This window comes from Sebastes umbrosus, chromosome 11 (genome assembly GCF_015220745.1).
Source record: "Sebastes umbrosus isolate fSebUmb1 chromosome 11, fSebUmb1.pri, whole genome shotgun sequence".
Classification (NCBI taxonomy): domain Eukaryota; kingdom Metazoa; phylum Chordata; class Actinopteri; order Perciformes; family Sebastidae; genus Sebastes; species Sebastes umbrosus.
The window spans coordinates 7,339,922-7,360,082 of NC_051279.1; the positions used below are offsets into that span (position 1 = coordinate 7,339,922).

Consider the following 20,161-nt stretch of genomic DNA (forward strand, 5'->3'; position numbering starts at 1 on the left):
TTGGACTATTGGTCAGAAGGACTGTGTATTGGCAAAAATCTGGCGATACAATACATATCATTATGGGGTTAAGATTCAATACATTGCGATATATCGCAATTCTGTAAGCAAGGCGATATATTGCAATTTTTATTATCTTAGGAAAACTGTTGTCTTTTTTATGCAATCAGAACAGAATTTGCATTTACTGTATCACAGTCCACTTTTAGGTTTTAACGGGCTCAGTTTTAAAGCTAGAGTGGAGATACTGGTATCATATGGAACTAGAACCCTAAGGAATCCATTGGTACCAACCATGTCATGTCATACTAGCTTGATGCGAAGGATGTGGCCCCTTGACCTCTGACCTCAAGATATGTGAATGTAAATGGGTTCTCTGGGTACCCACGAGTCTCCCCTTTACAGACATGCTCACTTTATGATAATCACATGCAGTTTGGGGCAAGTCATAGTCAAGTCAGCACACTGACACACTGACAGCTGTTGTTGCCTGTTGGGCTGCAATTTGCCATGTTATGATTTGAGCATAGTTTGTATGCTAAATGCAGTACCTGTGAGGGTTTCTGGACAATATTGGTCATTGTTTTGTGTTGTTAATTGATTTCCAATAATAAATATATACATATATTTGCATAAAGCAAGCTTATTTGGCCACTAATAAGAGTATTAAATACTTGACAAATCTCCCTTTAAGGTACATTTTGAATAAATAAAAAAAATGTGTGATTAATTTGCAATTAATTGTGATTAACTATGGACAATCATGCGATTAATCGTGATTAAATATTTTGACAGCCCTAGTTTTAAAATGTTTTCTTGGGCTCTGAGACATTTTTTCATTATTTCATCACATTTTATAAGAAAAACAAATTATTAATTAGTTAGCAACAGATTCATCTGTAAAAAACAATTTGAAGATGACATTTTACACACTAAATTATTAACCAAAAACTAATTGATAGTGCTCGCGGCCCTAATGAGCTCATATGATGCATTTCTCCAAAACTATTTCATTACAGTACCATTATCTTTTGTTTTTGTTTTTTTAGCATTGGTTTAAATCAGTGCATGAACAGTTACCAGGTGAACAGCTTTGCTCTCAACAGTAACAAGTAAACAGAAACATCCTCTCCTAACTGTGACATCTCTCCCTTTCATTGTTCCGCTAAGTCATCCATTCACCTCACATCTCTCAGGGATGGGTGTGCCTCGTGAGAGTGGGTTTAGTGCCTAACCTGACAGGTCAAACTGCATAGTCCACGTCGATGACAGGGCCAAGTCTCAGAGTCAACAACAAACCACACTACAAGTATTGTGTGACCTGCCAACAAGTCCTCTCTGCTCCACATTCCTCCTGAGCGGCTGGACAAAAGGCATCTATGCGTGCACTCACATGTACGTGCATGGGTGTATTACAGGTATAATGAAAGTATTTTTGTTGTATTCATGCCAGAGGCTATGAGCGCAAACGGTGGATCAGTGACAGTTAGGGCGCCCCGTGTTAAATGCGTGGGTGTGTGGTTGTTTGTGTTTGTGTTGGAGTGTGTGTACGTGCTAGGGTAGACTGCGGTATTGACAGCGGCCCGGCAGCGTGGGTGTGATTCACGAGCCGAGAGGCACAGATCTCTTCATCGCCCCTCCCATCCCCATCCCCCAAACCACCACCAACACCACCTCAGAAGTGCTGCCCTTGCACTGCATCAGCCCTCCCCTCTCTCTCCCACCTCTCCAAAGACTCACCCATGATTGGTTAAGAGGAGGAGGGGGGGGGGGATGGAAGGGGAGATCATATTCCTCTGCCAGGGTTGGCAGCGTAGACGCACAATCACAGTCACAAGCCAGGCTTCAGATATAAGGCCAGCAGCTCCTTCCCCTCCTCCACTATTTGTCACAATGCCCCCCCTTTCACTCCACCTGCTGACGCTTCTACCACAAAATCAGCCATAGGGTTTTGTTGATATAGTGAAGGTGCATGCTGGGTAAGCCTGAGTGTGGCGGGCGCCGTGTCCAATGGTTGCCCGGGAACATGCAGCAACAGGCTGTAAATATCCCACAGCTGGTGCTGGCAGAACACCCTCAAGGTTGGGCCGCAAACCGAGCCTCGCTGGGTCAGATGAGGGAATTCAGCAGCCCAGTTAGCCGCCAAATCCCCCACACCGTCCACACTCGACCACATCGGTAGTTCTGTCTGTGTACCGATGAGGAACGATCCCCATCAAGCTACCTTCCCCTATAAAACCTGATTCATGCTTACAGTTTACCTTGATGCTGGTGAGCTGCGTATGAACTTTGGCATTCATGCCTTCATGATGACGGTGACCCTATGTGCAGAGATTTGCAGCTTAAAGGGATACTGCAGCAATTTAGACACTTTCATAAAGAAGGGGTGCTCAAACGAGACTTGAAATCTTACTGGAGGGCGCGTTGTTTCAGGTACTGGTGAGACAACGTTGTTCAGAATAATGTAAGGAAGGACTTCATAACAATGGAAAATGATCACAGTGGCAACTATTTTATCGTTGGTTGCTGTTATCACAAGGAACAAAATCTAAATACGGCACTCGTGTTACAGAGTAATCTACCATGTCTTTGAAGCACAGGATTTCTGATAAAAATGTGATAACCTGATAACATCACTACGGGCTATTATATCAGATTTGACCCAGACTTCACCCTTTTACATTTCAGACAGTGGCCCGTCAGATTTGTAAGAGGTTAATTAAAAATTGCAAGTTGCGTTAATGTGTTAAAAGAATTAGTGGCGCTAAAACAAATTTTTGTTAACGCGTTATTATTAATTTTTTTTAAAAATTATTTTCATTACTGATTAATTTGTATAATATTTTCTAGATTTAATCATTTAACAAAATGTAAAAAAAAAAAAATAGAAAAAAAAATAACAAAATGGCCTGGGATGATGAAAATTGCTTATTTTGTCTGACCAACAATTTATTTTCTGTCAACCAACTAATTGAATAATCAACTAATTGTTTTATCTCTATCTGGCACATAACATAAAGTTCCCTTAACAAGGATTTTAGATTTCAAGGGTCTTGAATTTATTAACCTCACGGGAGTGCTCATGTTGATCACATCTTGTGACCGCTCAGTGCGCCACAACCTCCAACACCTGCTGATTTGATTTCATGTGATTCACAGTCGTATGAAGCCTCTGACGACATCATTTGTCATCTCATGTTTCGCTCATCACGTCAGACCGGTTTGAGTGAACACTGAGTGATGAATGAATATTGGTGAAATATTGATCCTCCCAGACTTCAAATTGGGGGGACAGATCAGTCATTTTGATAGCCCTCCTGCAGAGGTCATGACCTCAGCAGCTACATGCAGGCAGGTTGCCCTCCTCTTGAAACCTGAAGCCCTGAAGTCCCCTGCAGATCTCCTGCTAACTGATATGAGTGTTTTTCATCTGTCTCATCAACAGTTAAACATGATTTGTAAGATATCATGACACACAACCTCTGATATTTGTTGGACTGATCCAGCATGCCTTCGAGTACCATGTTTATTTTTAGGAGCAACTGATGTGGCCGCAGCATCTGTTCAATACAAAACCTTTGCTTGGACTCCTCTCATTTAAGCTGCACTATTAGCAATATTTGTCTATGCATCCATTCTTAATTAACATAAAACAGATTTGTTGCTGAACCGAGCAATTCGGTTTGACATGTGTTTAGATACAGGGTCTATAAGCTCTTACTAAAAATGATGCAGATAAAATGTGATTCAAAGAGGACGATGCACAGTTGGATTCAGCTCAGATTCAAATCTGATTTAGATCAGATTTTGTGATTTATATTTTTTTAAGTTTACAGTTGTACATGAATTCAAATATGTGAGCATTTACAGGCAGTAGCTTGAAAAAAAAATCAACACTTCCTCGCTTTTTGGTCATTTAAGTGCTAGCCAAGAGCCAAACGCCTGCCAAAAATGCCAACTGCCACACCAACATCCCAAAACAATGGCCAGTGATTCATAGGGCAACCTTTTGGAGGATGCATTTTTCGCTGAAATGCTGCTGAGTGGTTATTGTGTTCTTTGGTTCAGATTCAGTATTGAGTGTTGGAATCTGTCACTTTACAATGAATTTTCTTGCAAATAAACAGTTCAGGGAAAGTATGATTTACGAATTGTTGCTAGTCTTTGTGTAGTTGTTTGCTTTAGTTTGACATTCATCACACTTGGCATAAGCGTATGCATATTGAGTAGATGATGTTTCAGACAATCTGCATGACATGTGCATGACATGTGCACCATGCTCCATCCATTAAACCATACAGAGACCAGATTAGCCCAGGTTGCAGTGATCACAGTTTGGCCTGGTGTGGACGGTGCCGTGGGGGTCTGCAGTGGTCCCGCTTGGCAGATGTTGGTGCCGAGTGGTGATGGATTTCTCAGTAGTCCTCTGGCATGGCGCCAGCAGCTGAGAACCATCTTCACCCCCCCCCCACCTCCCCACAACTAGCAGCCCCCTGCCGCTGACTGTTATCTCTCTGCTCCAGGCTGCTCTGCTGCCACTTAACACACCAGGGCAGTAAAGGATGGACACGCAATAAGACACACACCCTCATGCAAATGCACAAACAGATAACACGCGCTTAGGCCTGACCAATGTATTGATCTTGTATTAGAGACTTATCATGTGGGCATACTGATAACGCTCCTCTAAAATCAATGAAAATCATTTTAGCACGATGACTGACTTTTTTCGGGGGGGCATTTGTGTGCCTTGGAGAAGAGGTGAGACGTCCCTCCCCAGGGCAGAGCGAGAGAGTTAGGGGTGAGGGGGTGGTGGATGCATAGAAGAGAGGTGAGATGCAATTTGCATAACATTTTATACTACTCCTTGGAGTAATAACTCTGTCGAATCTTAACACACACATCCATAAATCCGATTAGAAACCATAGAAAAAAGACCTTCCTTATATAATGATTGCAGAACTTGCCTGAGAATCCTCACCTTTTTTATTTGTCTTCAGTATCAAAGTAATCCAGTGATAGTTGTCTGTACATCCATGGGTGCATTGCATACAGGAACTGCTAGTACGTTATTCGGCATGCCTTTAATGGTGCCAGTTTGGCAAAACTGGGCTCAAGAGGGGGGTTGTTGTGGGGCAGCAGTTGTCTCGATGTTGTCTGAGAGCCCACAGTGTCAGAATTGTAAAAACCCTGCCCTAGACCAACCACAATAGCAAATAAATAAGTAAACCTTGAAAATATATTTTTAATTCCAGTCTATTTCAGATTTTGTTCTGCTCTAATTATCCCTTGTATCTGACCCACATATTGTACTGTATCAGTCAGGCCCTAGTGCGCACACACACACACACACACACACACACACATACACACACACACAGCCACATCGTCATCTGATTACATCACATCTTTCCTTGTAAACCAACAGAATGCCGTGTAGACTCAAATCACGTCTAACCCAAACACAGCAGTCTCCCGCTGCATTTTGTGGCATGTGAGTGGTTTGTTTTCTGTGTCATGACTCAGTCACAGCCCTGCAGCCTCTGACACACACAGCTCGTGGCACAAACATAGGTGGCGATGTATCAGTAATATCGAGGGCAGTATTAGCCTTGAGGACAGCCAGGCAGGTTGTCAGGAGGAAGGTCACCAGTTCACAAACCTCGACCGGCTGGGAAAATCTAGGTGACGTGCCCTTTAGCAAGTCACTTAACCCCTGACAGCTCAAAGGGAAGCTTCTTATTCTCCAACTAAAGAAGACTGTGGTGAAGACTGTGCGGCTTCCAGCTGTAACTCTGCAAAGCATGTTGTTGCTGAAAAAGCACATCCCTATGTCAACTTATTCTTCATGAATAAATGTCGAAACCCTGATATTGCCCTCGCAGCCTGTGGTTTTCCACCCACATCGTTGGGATAGAAGATTGAAGCTTTGAAATGTTTAACGGCCGTAGCAACAGATGTCAGGGATAATGATGCGATGCAACATTTTCTAACTGTTCTTTTATGGACTAATCTTTGTTGCAGGCTTCCTCGAGGCCATGACCTGATGTGCCCTCTCTAAAGCATAGTGGACATATTTGTACAGTAGTCTTTCTATTTCTTTTTCATAACGTGAACGTGGATTCTGTTATTGCAAGTTTTATGCTTTTTAAATAACACATTTTGTATCTTTCTAAAACGATATGTACGATAAATCTTCTTTTACAGTTCATATCAAACATTTATTGCTAATTTGTCTGATTTTGAAGCTGCTAGTGCAGATTTTGGTCGATATACCAAATCACATTGTCTAGGCAACCAAACACAACAAAACAACTCTATTGGCAATTTAATAAAGATGCTTTACAGAAATGGACTGAAGTGATGTACAAATGCTCTGCAAATGTGCTGAAGATTTCCTTTTTTTTATTACCTTGATACAAATGTGCATGAAAGCATCAGCATTAGACGGGGAAGAGAAGCATCACAGAGCTTTATCAAGAAATAATTGCCCGGTTTATCCGCAGCGATGATACAATTTCCATCAAGTCTTGATGGCTGTAATATTCCAGCATCTGTACTTAAAGGCTGTAGAAATGTAGAGGATGTAGCAGCTGTGCTTGAACTGTTTCCTCAGAAGCTCTGCATTCCTTTACTCCAATGTGTGCTTATATGTCCATATTCACAGAATCCAACTGTTCTAAAGTGGAAGAGCTTGTCACTGGCCCCTTGTGAAATAAACATTTTTTAGGCGGTCCCCAGGGTTCTAATCTGGGTCCGCTGTAGATTCCTAATCATCAGCGTTAATCTATTCATTGTCCAGAGCCTCTCTGTCACTCTGGCCTGCTCAGCGAGGCAGCAGACACACTCCAGGCCCTCTGCTTCCCGTGTGAGAGCAGATATTCGGCCTGACATCAGACATGGGAAGCGAGCTCCGGCAGCATGAAGGGTAAAAGGTCGAGTCTTGACCACCCCGGGCAGATAAAGCAGCCTTTTCATGTGTGATCAGCCCACAGCCTAAAGACAAATCCCTCGGCGAGCTGCCTTTGAACTTCACCGCAACTGGAGCGAGTCCCCCGCTCGCTCAGCGGCTAACGAAGGCTGAGAGGGAGTATCTTTATTATCTAGCTAAATTATACTACCAACACCTCTTTGCTGTGTGGATCGTGAAGCCGAATGACAAGAACGAGCACACCTACTCTTTTCAAGAAGTACACTAATGAGGTGATCCACGTAGAATTCAATACGCTTTACTGATCTCTCTTATTAAGTCTGTGCCAGTCAAAAAGGGAGGAGATGGTGATGAAGAGAAGCAGATGAGTCGAACATTGATTTTTAGAAAATGGTTGCGCTGAAGGGGCTGGAACCAGATATTAGAAAGAGGTTGCCAATGGTTTGTACATTTGGTTCCTGCAGCTCGCTGTAGATTTTCCATGTAGAAACCAGGCTCTCCGCTCTCTTCCATCAGTGCATAATTCATAAGCAACTCCTCGCCAAAGCAAAGCCAATTGCATCCACTCTAAACGAGCGTGCAGCGCAGCGCCCACAGCAGCACAAAAGGAATGTCAGTCTCATGACAGACTATTTCGCATTCTTTGTTTCATAAGAATGGATGTAACTGGAGGGCGTTCTTCTTCTGCTGCTCTCCCAGGTAGAGGGAATGCAAACAATGCTGGAGAGCTGGTGTGGTGTCTGAACTCACGCCTTTCCAGATGCTTCAGCACTGTAATGCTGCTACTTTGCTCCCACTGTCATGTGTGTGTGTGTTTGTGTGTGTGTGTGTGTGTGTGTGTGTGGTGCACTGTACACACAGTCTGTATGTGTATATATAGCGCGCTATTTTTAAAGCTGAACTACAAATAGTAGAAACGCGGCCTAAAACGGTCCTCGCTTCTGTTTTCATTCCTCGGCTGCCGCCTTCTCATTCATTCATGAGTTTGCATGAATTTGCAGAAACACTCTGGGCTTTCTTTTCTGCTTTGCCCTTTTTTGCAATTTGAAATTCATAATGTACCCATCCCCTGTTTCTGATCAGGCATTGTAGCATATCGCAGGCCACCCTTATTTCATGGTTAGTTAGATGCACGGCTGAATTAGACATGCCTTTTTACACTCTTCATCTTTCTCTGTGTCGCATGGAATTAGGTCAGCGTTTAGGTAATAAGGCATAATGTTATTACTGGATACAAAACCACATCGGCCAGATTGTCGTATGCCGAGTGTCATCGGTGGGAATCTGCCCACTCATACCTGCTTTACGGACCTGTCAGGAAACTATTATGAGAGTCTGGAAAATCATAATACGAAAAAGTACAAGAATTTGCTTTTCAGTCTCAACCATCATATACTTAGATGTTTGGCGCAGTTGAATGTAGAATAATTCCCATCTATGAAGTGCCAACTGTCACGCTGCTCTGCCAATATCGACGCAGATCATGTTAAACAGAAACTAAAACCTGTTTCCCATCAGGGAACTAGCACAGATCACGGTGGCGTTTGAAAATGGGAACTGTGTTGAATCCACAGACTCCTCTCTCTGCTTTGCCTTCGATTGGGGAATCGCATTCGGCATGTCAGGCGGCCCCGGCCGGGGCAGCCGGTTGCCGCGGGCGACCAGCAGATCAGTGATGTGGCGGTGATGCCTCTAATGAAGCTGACACAGCACAGCCTCCCTCCTCGCGGGCCCCCGAGGGCCTCCTGCTCTGCATGTAGCACTACAAACACTCCCCCCACCTCTTCATGTTTCAGCCCAATGTGCTTCTGATTTGATGGCGCCTCAAATACATAGCTGCATCATTTATTCTCTCGTTGTAGATGAGGGTCCAGGCAAAATACAATGTTTGTAGTAGCTAAAGTGGGTCACAGTATACAAACAAAGCCTCTCTCTCCCTTTTCTCTCTCTCTCTCTCAGTCTGATGAATGCCTCTGTGTTGTTTTGCAGGAGCTGCCCAGCTGAGGTGAAGGGGAGGGCAGAGGATCCCAGTTCAGCCTGAGTGTGGATGACCTGCCCCCGGAAACAGGACCATGATCTGAAGAGGGCGCCGCACACCGAACCCTGTTCTTCCTCTCCTCCTTCTCCCTATTTTTTTTTTTTTTTAAACCTACGGGGTGACAGCCTCCCTGCCCGGCTGCTTCCAACAGAGTCAGCGTGCACGGAGAGGACGAACTGAAGGAGACGAGACAATTTTAAGGAGGAAGAACTACAGCGACAGTCATCCGTGACCTCTGACCTTGCACACTCCCCCTTGCCCCTCCCACCGCCACACCGGAAACATGGGGAGGAAAAAGATTCAGATTCAGAGGATCACTGACGAACGCAACAGACAGGTTAGAACCAATTAAGTGAGGCAACAATGTCTGAATGTATAATAACTTCCTGATTTCACTTCAGTTAGCAGCTGCATCAGTGATCGGCAGCCTGATTAAAGCATCAATAACACTGAGACAGGTGACAAATTAAAGCTATGACCTACAGTAACCCCTTAAAGGGATAGTTTGGATGTTTTGAAGTGGGGTTGTAAAAGGTACTTATCCATACTCAGTGTATTTCCTACATGAGATGAGAGTCGGCGCACCCCCAGTTTGGAGAAACAGACAGGAGTACCAGCACAGGAGAAAAGCAATGTACTGCTGTGGACGGTCACAGCAGCAAAATGTATTTTAGACCCCTAAGAAAAATTAATATCCGTTTAAGTGTATGCTTTATGTAGGTTATTTTCACCGCTTTACCTCACCAACAGAATGCCCTTTGTGATGGGAAACTGAAGCTGTTATCTAGCTTCAAAGCCACCAGACTCCATTGACAAAAACAGTAATTTTACCTGCAGAACATGGGAGTTGCTGGTCTATCGCTGCCTCGATCGGTTAGTTTGTATTATTGTGTGACTTTTGTGTTTTAAAGGATTAGTTCAGATTCACCAACATCACACAGCAACACAAACTAACTGATCGAGGCAGCGGTAGACCAGCAACTCCCGTGTTCTGCAAGGTAAAATTACTGTTTTTGTCAAAGGAGTCTGGTGGCTTTAAAGAGAGCATAGATAACCACTTCAGTTCCCCTCAGTTACCTGAGGCTGGTGCTGCGTGCACATTGATATCGTGACGGGAAAAGAAAAGTAATTTTAACGAACGCGCACGGAGAAGCACCTTGAAGCCGCCCTCGTCAAGTGGATTGCTAATGCCCTGGCCATCCTGCATGCACGCTCGCGCTGCAGAGCCGGCTAAAAATGGCAGGAGAATTGGCAGTGAGCCGGTAAATAGCGAAGCGGTCCGTTTCATTACTTTGTATTCATGTAATAAATATACAAATGTCAATTAGATGGTAATCTGCATTAGAAATGATGCACAACAACAACAATTTGGTTATAATAATGATCTTATAGTGATCAATTTGACCCGGACAGACGTGATCACTGTAAGCATTTTCAACTGTACACTCACTATATAACCCCACTTAAAAAAATCCAAACTATCCCTTTAATACACGATTATGAATGCATATTAACACAAAACACCGTGCAGCAGCACATTTAGTGAATTTCTTAAAGGTTTCCTCATGATGGCGTCCATTATCGGGCTGAATCAATCTGATGTTTAACTGACTGGAACTCCCTGCATAACTACATATCCCACTCATACATCCTGTTCAGATCTAAGAAATGATCATTTCCGCTCCTCCACGACTAAATTCCACTGTGGTGAGAGAAAACTGTAACTCATGCGATAACAAATTCCCACAGGGATCCTTTTCTGCTTTCACATGTCCCATGTAGCATGAACAACCTAGTGGCTGTTCTCTCAGCAGTGCCACACTAGAACAATATAATAGCATCGTGTTTTATGAGGCTCATATGACTCCGCTAAGCAATCATGGGGTTTTTCAGACTGCCCCCCCGCCCCTTCCTCCCTACAGTGAAAAAAAGCAAGAAAGTATGATATTCCCCCTAAAAACAGCCTCAGTCTCTCTGGTTACATCAGTGGCATTGTCAGAGAGGATGAAAGGGTAAATGATCCATCTAAAATGAGTCAACTGGTAAATGGGCTTCGCTCCATTGAGCAGATTGAGTAATGGATTTGACGTGCCCACCTTCAAAAGCAGAGAGAGAAGAAAAACAAGACGGAGAGCGAGGCAGAGGGAGAGAAACAAGGTGTCTGGCTGAATAAGACCGGAGAAGTGTGAGAGCGAGCTGGCCGTAGGGTTTGGAAAATCATCCTCACTTTTCTCCTCATCAATCTTTGCAGGTTGCATTTCCATATAGGAGAGCAAGCGGAGCCTGCAGGGTGTCAGCGTAGTATGATGGCTTGTTATTCATCAGTACACAATTGGACATAAAGGAGGAAGAGGAGGAGTAGGAGGAGGGGGTTGTACTGTTTCTGGTCGGGCAGGCTCTGGTTAATGGAGCCAGCGTTTGTATCAGGTGTCGTAACAGTTTGTCAATAAGGTGATGCACTCTGTGGTAATACATGGTCATAGTGTCAGAATCAAAGATTACTCATTGACCGCGATCAGGTGATTAACGAGCGGCGAATGGCTTCTTTATCACTGCGTCGAACCGATCGGGGCGATGACATTCCGATGCCTGTATTGAACCAAAACTGCACATTTTGTTCTCTGCTTATCGGATACTTTTAGCAATTTACACAGTGAGACATGATTCAGTTCTTCTATCAGCGACATTCAGAGCAAGTCTGCTTTGTTTGAAGTGTAACACAGTAATAAGCTGGTGAAGAAATTAAGTGCTTTCTACACGCTTGCTCTGTGTTGCTTCAGCTAATGAACAGTGCAGCCTCTGAAAGGAATTTTTTTTGGAGTACATGCAGCCCGTCACCCTCCTACGTGTTGATTCAGAGATGCTGCCATAAGCTCCACAAAATAAACAGCGTTCAGAGTGTGGGCCCCGGCTGGAAACATGACAGCATCTCGAATACCACATTTCTTATGGAGACAAAGAAACACGAGGAAGAGCAGTGAACAGAATTGTGAATGTTTGGACTGATCTGATGTTTTTTTTTTTATTTTATTTTTGGGTTGTGTTTGTCATATCAAAGATAACAGGGAAAGGGTTAACTTTTCTCTCTGTAACAGTGTTCCTTCCAGAAATCAAAGAAACCATAAATCCGTAATCAATTTAATACCAAGCTGTGCAGCATCCAGCATAATCCAAAAGTATATCACACATAATTGTGAAGAGTTGTTTCAGGCATCAGCATTAAAAAATCCCGTTCATGTTCTGCATAGACAATGTTAGGTGACATAGTCTCAAAATATGAGTCTCTCCTGGTTGAATCATCCATACCAAAGATGTTAGAAAATATCTGGTTCTTTCATAAAGGGTCAAAGGTAAAAGAATGAGTACATAAAGCATAAAGAGAGAAGTCAACTCTGACCTCAGGAAGCATTTCAGTACGAAACAACTTATAATTATGTTTTGCCTCTACTAGCATCGACCTGAAGTTAAAGATTACACTGTGCACTGTAGAAACTGATTATACGTTCAGCAGTTTGAATCCGTTCACTTTCAGATTCGGTGTCAGTTTTGGATGAATTCGGCAACTATGGTGCAGTGAATTGGGCTCAGTTGTAAGAACTTAGTTTGCTCAGCTGAGGCTCATGGGTATCGTAGTATTTAGAGGCATCCAATCCAGACCACCATACCAAACTGAGAGAAAAAAAAAACAGAAACAAAGTTTAAATAATTACAACTGATGGTCATAACTTAAACCTATAATATTGGTGAGTTATCAGAAGACTCCTGTTTTTCTATCTTGAGAAACATAGAGGTGCAAAGTTGGAGCTGCATGTTCTGATTGTATCTGTTTCCAGGATAATATAACAATACTGCAAGTTTATATTGTTTCAAGCAGTTTTGCCATTGTTAAGTCACTCAGAAGAGCGAATCTGAGCTGCAGCTAACTCAAAATGCATAGTCGTTGCAGCTGGGAACACAACATGGCACTATTGTTGCTGAATTCACCCAAAATTGACCCAGAATCTGAACGTAAACTGATTAAAGCTGCAGATTGTCTCATCAGTTTCCCTCAAGGGCTGGGCAATTGGACGAATATATCGGCTATCAGAAATTGGCTGAGTCCATCACAGGTTGTTTTTTTTTATGTGATTTTTGTCATTTTATTTTGCTAATTTAATGGTCTGTCTCCTCAAATTGTGAGGAGAGATGCGGCCGCCTAGAGAGCACTTTTTTTGTGCGGCCGCGATGAGCACTTCCAGTTGAAAATCTTTTCATAAAGGCGCTGGTGTCTCTTTCTGCCAGAAGAAAAACGCTATACAGACACTTAACCGTCTTTAGTGGTTGCTCTCCGATCGATTTGTGCTGAAAAGCAACGTCAATTCATAATTCATCTTTGAAAACTACATCTGACTCTTTTTCAAATAGTGACGGACAGCTGCACAGCTTATTGCTTAAGTGGCTTATTATGTAAGAGTAGGCTATAAGCTGTAATCTTTCAGTAAAATTAGATCTTCACCGTAGATGTCTCCCGCCCAAACGCTCCGGTGGTCGGTTGGAAAATTTTAACAAATAACCCAACCCAATTTTCCACAATGTGTTATATTTAGCAAGTTAGCGTCATTGTAGCCTACGTTTCTGAAATGCATCTTTTTAATCATTGTTAACTTATTCTCATTCATTTTTTTATGTACATAGTCTTGTTCCTTTAACTTTTTATCAAAGAACCAGATATTTTTATAATTTTTTTGTAGTGATGATTCGACCAGGAGAGTTTCATGTCCATCCAAGCCTTGGAAATGTCCCAACTGTCAGTCGCCTAACATTGTCTGTGAGAAAACAGACGACTAAAATAACTTCTCAGTGTCGAGGATATCATTAATAGAAAATGTTGAAATGGGAGTTTACAGCTTAGAGAAATTCTTCCTTTCACTTTGGAACTTCACACTCTGGAGATAAGATCAAACTGTCACATTACACAGAAAAATAAAGCTAAAATGGCAGGCAGCTTTTTCAAAAGGTAGACGAGTCTTCAAGTGGAAAAGCAAGTTTCATCTATGACGTGCTTTTTTCACCACAAGCCTTCACACTGATACCAATACAGTGGAAACAGCTGAGTGATCACGGTCACAGTGATCAACCGCTTATATGATCAAATAGGTTTGGACAGAATCATTCCTATACAAGTGCTGTTTAAAAAATGTACTCATAGTAATCAAGCAGTCCGCTTACAGTGTTCATTTTGGGTCTTTTCATACATGACAACATATGGAAAAACATTTTAAAACTACGTTAGACTAACGTTAGTTGAATTTTTGTTTAGTTTTTTACTTTACTCTCTTGATACTTTGCCTCGTGGACCGTCTGCTTTCTGGCTGGATACCTGAGTCTGGCGCTGCGTGCACATTGATATCGTGACGGAAAAAGGAAAGTCATTTTCTCAGAATAAAAAAACAAATGCGCACAGGGAATGCACCTGCGGTTGAAGCTGCCCTCGTCTAGTGGACTGATGATGCCTTTGAAAGTGAAACTTTGCTGATCCTCAACCAGCTCTGTGGCGCACATGCAGACTGGCGTCCGTCTCCATCCATACCGCTACCAGGTGCTCGCCGTTCTAGCCGCTCTGCATGCACGCTCCCACTGCAGAGCCGGCCAAAAACGATAATGCCTCACCCTCGGTGAGGGAAAAGGCAGAAGAATTGGCAGTGAACCAGTAAATAGCAAAGCGGTCCATTTCATAACTTTATGTAATAAATATACAAATGTCGATTAGATAATAATCTGCATGAGAAATGATGCACAACAACAACAATTTGGTTATAATAATCGTCCGCTTATTGTGATCCATTTGACCAGGACAGACGTGATCACTATCAGCAGGTTCAACTACACCGCAAATCAGTGTGGTAGTGACCAGTATCTAGTTTTAACTGTTCAGACCTCACTGTGCGAGCGAGACTGTAAGCTAGCAAATGAAAGGGAGGTTTTCGCTACAGGAAACAGCGAGAGGAGGTTGCGGTTGTCAGTGGTGGTTTCCTCATCCATCTGCCACACAACCACAACCTCGCCAAGACACATACAGTCACACACATACACACACAAATGAAACCACTCGCCCCCTTTCTTTCTTTCTTTCTCTCCTCACTGAGGATGTCTTATTCTTCAGTTGCCATTGGTTACCTGGCAATTCTGTTCTTAATGTCAATTACCTCCAGCTTGTTTATCCTTTGTGGCAAACAGGGGGATCGAAACCGAGGCCCAAAGTCACCACCCCGCTGCCTACTTTTTTCTAAGAAAAGGAGAAGAAAGAAAAACGGGCGTTTTATTGAGATGTTTGGAGTCATTTTGTTTGTTTTCAGCGCTTCTGGGTGACCTTATAATTTGTTAGGAGAGCAGTTGTTGTTTGCAGTGGCTTGTCTCTTCATCACCAACCGCTCTCATCATCCTGCACAGACGTAATTTCCTCCCTTTCCAACATCGCCACATAATTTATCTGCTCATTCTGCGTGTGAGAGAGAGACTGGAGGAGGAGGAGGAGGAGGAGGAGAGGAGGGGAGAGATATGTAGATAGGCAGAGAGATAAAGATGGGGGGCGAGGGAGGTAAGATGATGGTAGCAGTGTGTGATGAGGTGGGAAATGGGGGGCGGAGGGGAGCCAGGAGGGGAGTCGGTTGCCCATGGATACGACCCCGATATAATTTGATTTGTGGCAGCAGGAAGCAATGAGTGAGCGAGCGCGAAAGGAGGGAGGGGGAGGATGATGGGGGGGAAGAAGGGAGGGAGGATGTGGAAAAAAAGAGAGAGAGAGAAGAGAGGAAGAGAAAACGAGGGCGAAAAAATAAGAGACGAAGGAGGAGGAAATAGAGAGAGAGAGAAGGAGGGATGAGAGAGGCTTAAACATGTCGGGCACCGAAGTAAAAAGGAGCAAGAGATATGAGAGATGGAGCGATTGCGAGACAGAGAGATGGGGAGAGATTGAAGGTCTCACATGGCTGCTTTGCTAGCTTTCATCTTCGATGTCTCTATCTTATCTCCACCCCTCTATCTTTTCCTCTCTCTCTCTTTCCTTATTCAATTCATTTCAATTACATGCAGTTCAAACCTGCGCTGCTGGCAGAGCAGCCAAAGAAATGCAGTGTGTATTAGTGCAGGTAAACCACAATTACAGGGAGCAATTCATTAGTGTAATATCAATGCATCATTAATACATTGTTTTGCTAACAGTATTATTACAGTACAGTATTATTACCATAAATAGAAAAGATTGGCCTCTGAACTCAGTTTTACTTTTACCTGTTAATCTGCTAAGTTTGCTCAACGTATCCTCATCCAATAGTTCGTATGATATCTAACGAAAAGTTACTCCTCAGTCCAACGAAAAATAAACGTCCATCTTCACAGGAAACAACTTTGTTAGGTTTAGGCAAGAAAAACACTTAGTCAGGTTTAGGAAAAGATCGTTGTTGGGTAAATCAACATTGACTTCTGGTTTCACACGGGACACGAACACCAGTCTCCTGGGTGAAAGTCCTGTTTTTTTCACTTTTTAAACTTCCTCATTCACAATTACGTGGATTACATCTAAATTGATTTCATGGGATATATACGAATTACGGTGCGTTTACTTTTTCGTAGGTATAGCTACGAACACAGTGTTAATTTTGGAAGCTATTTTAGATTTAGTCTTAGTCTTAAGACAAAAATGTTTATTTGTTTTAGTCACATTTTTATCCTTCATAGTTTTAGTCTAGTTTTAGTCGACAACAACTCAAAACATTTTAGTCGCTGAAAAGTGATTAGATTTCAGTCAAAATGTTTTCTCTTAATTTTGACCGCTTTTTTTGTTTATTTTTGTTTAATCTTAGTCCTGTTTAGTCATCAGATTCTAGGCTATTGAACATTTCTGTCATTTTAGTCAAACTTATTTCACATACAATTATATCTTATCGTTATCTGATGAAAAACGCAGGTTGAATGATTAAGAGTGCAGAATGCTTTGCAGTTAGCACCCACCAGTCCGTTATGAAAGCCGATCCGCCCACCCCACGTGTAAAAATATGCGTTACTCATCCAGCCGACCTGACCCGCAAACTGCCAACTTTATGCATTATAGTACCACAATACAGCAAGCTACATAAACTACATTTTAGTCTCGTCTTTTTTCGTCAGCGATATTGCATGTTTGTTATCGTCACGTTAGTGTTTAATGACGTCTGTGGCATCTCGTCATTGCCTCATCTTAGTCATGGAAAAAAAGGGCTGAACATATTTCGGCATAGTTTTTGTTAATGAACTGTTCCAACGGTGTATGAGAACAGCCTAGTTTGCTTGTTCTTAAAACAATTGTTATAAGTGCGGTCTGCGATCACATACTTTGGTGCAGACACCAAAGAATGCTGCACTACAGGTCCCGCCCCCTAATTAGTGATGTCACGGCAGGTGTTTTAGTCATGTCTGATGGAAAATGTGTTGATGTCACTTGTGGACGTGGCCTGAAGAGCAGCATGCTTGGAAACCCTTTTAACGCCATCAGTTAATTCCAGCATCCCATCTGTTCACACACTTCTTACTTGCATTCCTGCCATATCAAACACCAGATATTGTATCGGTACCTGAAGCTTCTCCTTCTCTCCGTTTCTTAATCTTTCTGTCTCTCTGTGTGTTTGTGCAATCCTGTGTGTTTAATCCAAACAAACCCAAATCTCCCTGGATTGCAAGTAGCAGTTGGTTATAGCAGTGAAGCACTTCTAAAGCCAACCGGGAGACAACAAGGGACCCGGTGCTTCAGCAACACTCCCAGTTCTGTTCTGCTTGTTCACAACTGAGGGGGCTCGTACTCTGTTTGTGTGTGTGTGTGTGTGGTTGTGCGTGTGCGCATGTGCGTGTAAAAGAGAGAAATAACGTGTGACAGAAGGAGAGTGTGGAAAAGAGAGCGGGAGAGAGTGTGTGACATAGAAAGAGAGCATGAAAAAGAGCATAACAGAGTGTGAAAACGACGAGGAGAATGAGTGTGATGGGAGAAAAGGAGTGTGTGTGTGTGTGCAAAATACAAACGGAGAACATGAAAGAGAGCATGTTTAGACACTCTGTCTAGAAGTCTGTTTCCTAAAGCACAAAGTAGTGTCATACAATCAATCCTGTTTTTTTCCCCCTCAAATACTCCCTACTGCAAACTGTCAGCCTGAATGCACGACTATAAAACAGCAATTTAGGGAGTTGAAATGCAAGAATTGCTCAAATGATACGTCTCTTATTGAGGATGATCCCAAGTTCAGCCTTTAAGTAATACTTCAACATTTATTTGACGACAAGAATTCAGGAAACAGACTCCTGTCCACTGTCCAACCCTGCCGTCAGTGGAGTACATCAGGAACTTAACTGAAGCCGATTGGGGTAGTTGCATGTTGAGACACTTTTAATCAAAGTTTTTATTATGTATCATGACTTTTTTTATGGTATTGTGGTCATCTGACAGCAGCAGCAGCAGAAAGATATGTCACTGACAACACATGTAGGGTGTGAGCAGCTTTAGTCAGACACAGTCAGCCTTCACAGAGAGAGTCGAAGGAAACAGTTGTTGCTAGTAAGCCTGGCCTGTTTGTGAGAAGGTTTAATGTCTGGTTTAAGTGACTGTTTATTTTTAACTGAGCTTATGTGGTTTGGGTTGAATTTGGAGGGAAAGAAAGATGGTTATCAGTCTGTAGTTTTTGTAAATGTTCATTTTCCATTTGTTAACACTCACACCCTGTAGTCCTGCAAGACATTGTTGGCCCTCTGAAAATTAAAAACTCTGGGCCCACATCATCTAGGGAAAAGGGGCGGCTTCAAGACATATTTTTCTTAAAACAAAAAAACAAAAAATGTCAAAAGGGTGAGGTAATTCCTCCGGTCCCCAGTTCAGTTTTCCTTTTATTTGAAGAATATTCTTGAAATGAGTATCAGTATTGTGAAACATGACAGGATAAGACAGACTACACTAGAAAATGACATTTTAATTTGTTTTGGGGAAAAAATATGGATTTTAAATGAGATTTTTTGCTGTGTTTGTATCATTTATTACTTGATTAAAAATGACACATCTTCTTTTCTTCTTCCCCCTCCTCTTCTTTTTATCTCCCTCCACCAGGTGACGTTCACCAAGCGGAAGTTCGGTCTGATGAAGAAGGCGTACGAGCTGAGTGTCTTGTGTGACTGCGAGATCGCCCTCATCATCTTCAACCACTCCAACAAGCTGTTCCAGTATGCCAGCACCGACATGGACAAGGTCCTGCTCAAGTACACCGAGTACAACGAGCCGCACGAGAGCCGGACCAACGCCGACATCATCGAGGTAAAGCGTGGGAGGGTGAAACAACGGGAAATAATTGCCTAAATATAACACAGTGACATTGATTTGACCACGTCTTTTGTCCATGAGTCAGAAAGTCCGCTGCACTGACTCCCTGTTAATGAAGGATTCAATACTTTTGAAACATTTTCATTCATAGATTGTGTTTTATTGTGTGTCAGTGAAAGTAGGGAAATCAGTTTGCTGTGGTGTTTATCATGGTCTTTGTTGGTGCGTCCCACCAATGCTTGGTACTAAAATAAGACTTTATTTTGCTCAGTGGGATCTTTAAGATCTAATCTTGGCCAGACCAGTCCAGAGTGTGAACCCATATCTTTGGTCCAGGATGATCTGATGTCTAACTTTAAATCCAGCCCGGTCCTGTATAGCTATGGCTGACTTTTTTGTTTTTAGTTTTTACCAAAAATGATCTGTTGAAGCTGATTTTCTCCTGGATTTTATGTCCTTACATGCCCAAACGTTGTTGTGTTTCCTGCTGCAAAAAGACACCACAGTTAGAACAAATGAGGTCACCTTGAATTAATAGTTTGACATTTTAGGAATTATGCTTATTTACTTTCTTGCTGGGAGTTACTGTAGATGAGAAGATCGATGTCACTCTCATGTTTGTCTCTCTAAATACAAATCTAACAGGTTTTCTCTACTAAAAACAAAGTATAAAAATAGTTTTGCAGATTTGGACAGGGCTAGGCGAACTGCTAACTGTCCCCTTGTTTCCAGTCTTTATGCTAAGCTCACTGTCTCCAGCTTCATATTTAACAGACAGATATGAGAGTGGTATCGATCTTTTCATCTAACTCTCGGCAAGAAAGTAATTAACTGTATTTTTCTAAATGTCCGAACTATTCCTTTAAGAGGACAATGGGGA

General features: G+C 42.5%; 1 protein-coding gene across 11 annotated transcripts in view; it reads left to right on the forward strand.

Moving 5' to 3' along the window:
* The window catches only part of mef2d (myocyte enhancer factor 2d), a 115,635-nt gene that overhangs the window by 34,296 nt on the left and 61,178 nt on the right, over positions 1 to 20,161 (forward strand). For all 11 annotated transcript variants that reach the window (XM_037785176.1, XM_037785177.1, XM_037785180.1 and 8 more), the window contains exons 2-3: positions 8,921 to 9,306; positions 19,072 to 19,275. In XM_037785176.1, the coding sequence (XP_037641104.1) occupies positions 9,253 to 9,306; positions 19,072 to 19,275 (258 nt within the window). In that variant the 5' untranslated portion in view covers positions 8,921 to 9,252. The remainder of the gene's footprint in view (positions 1 to 8,920; positions 9,307 to 19,071; positions 19,276 to 20,161) is intronic.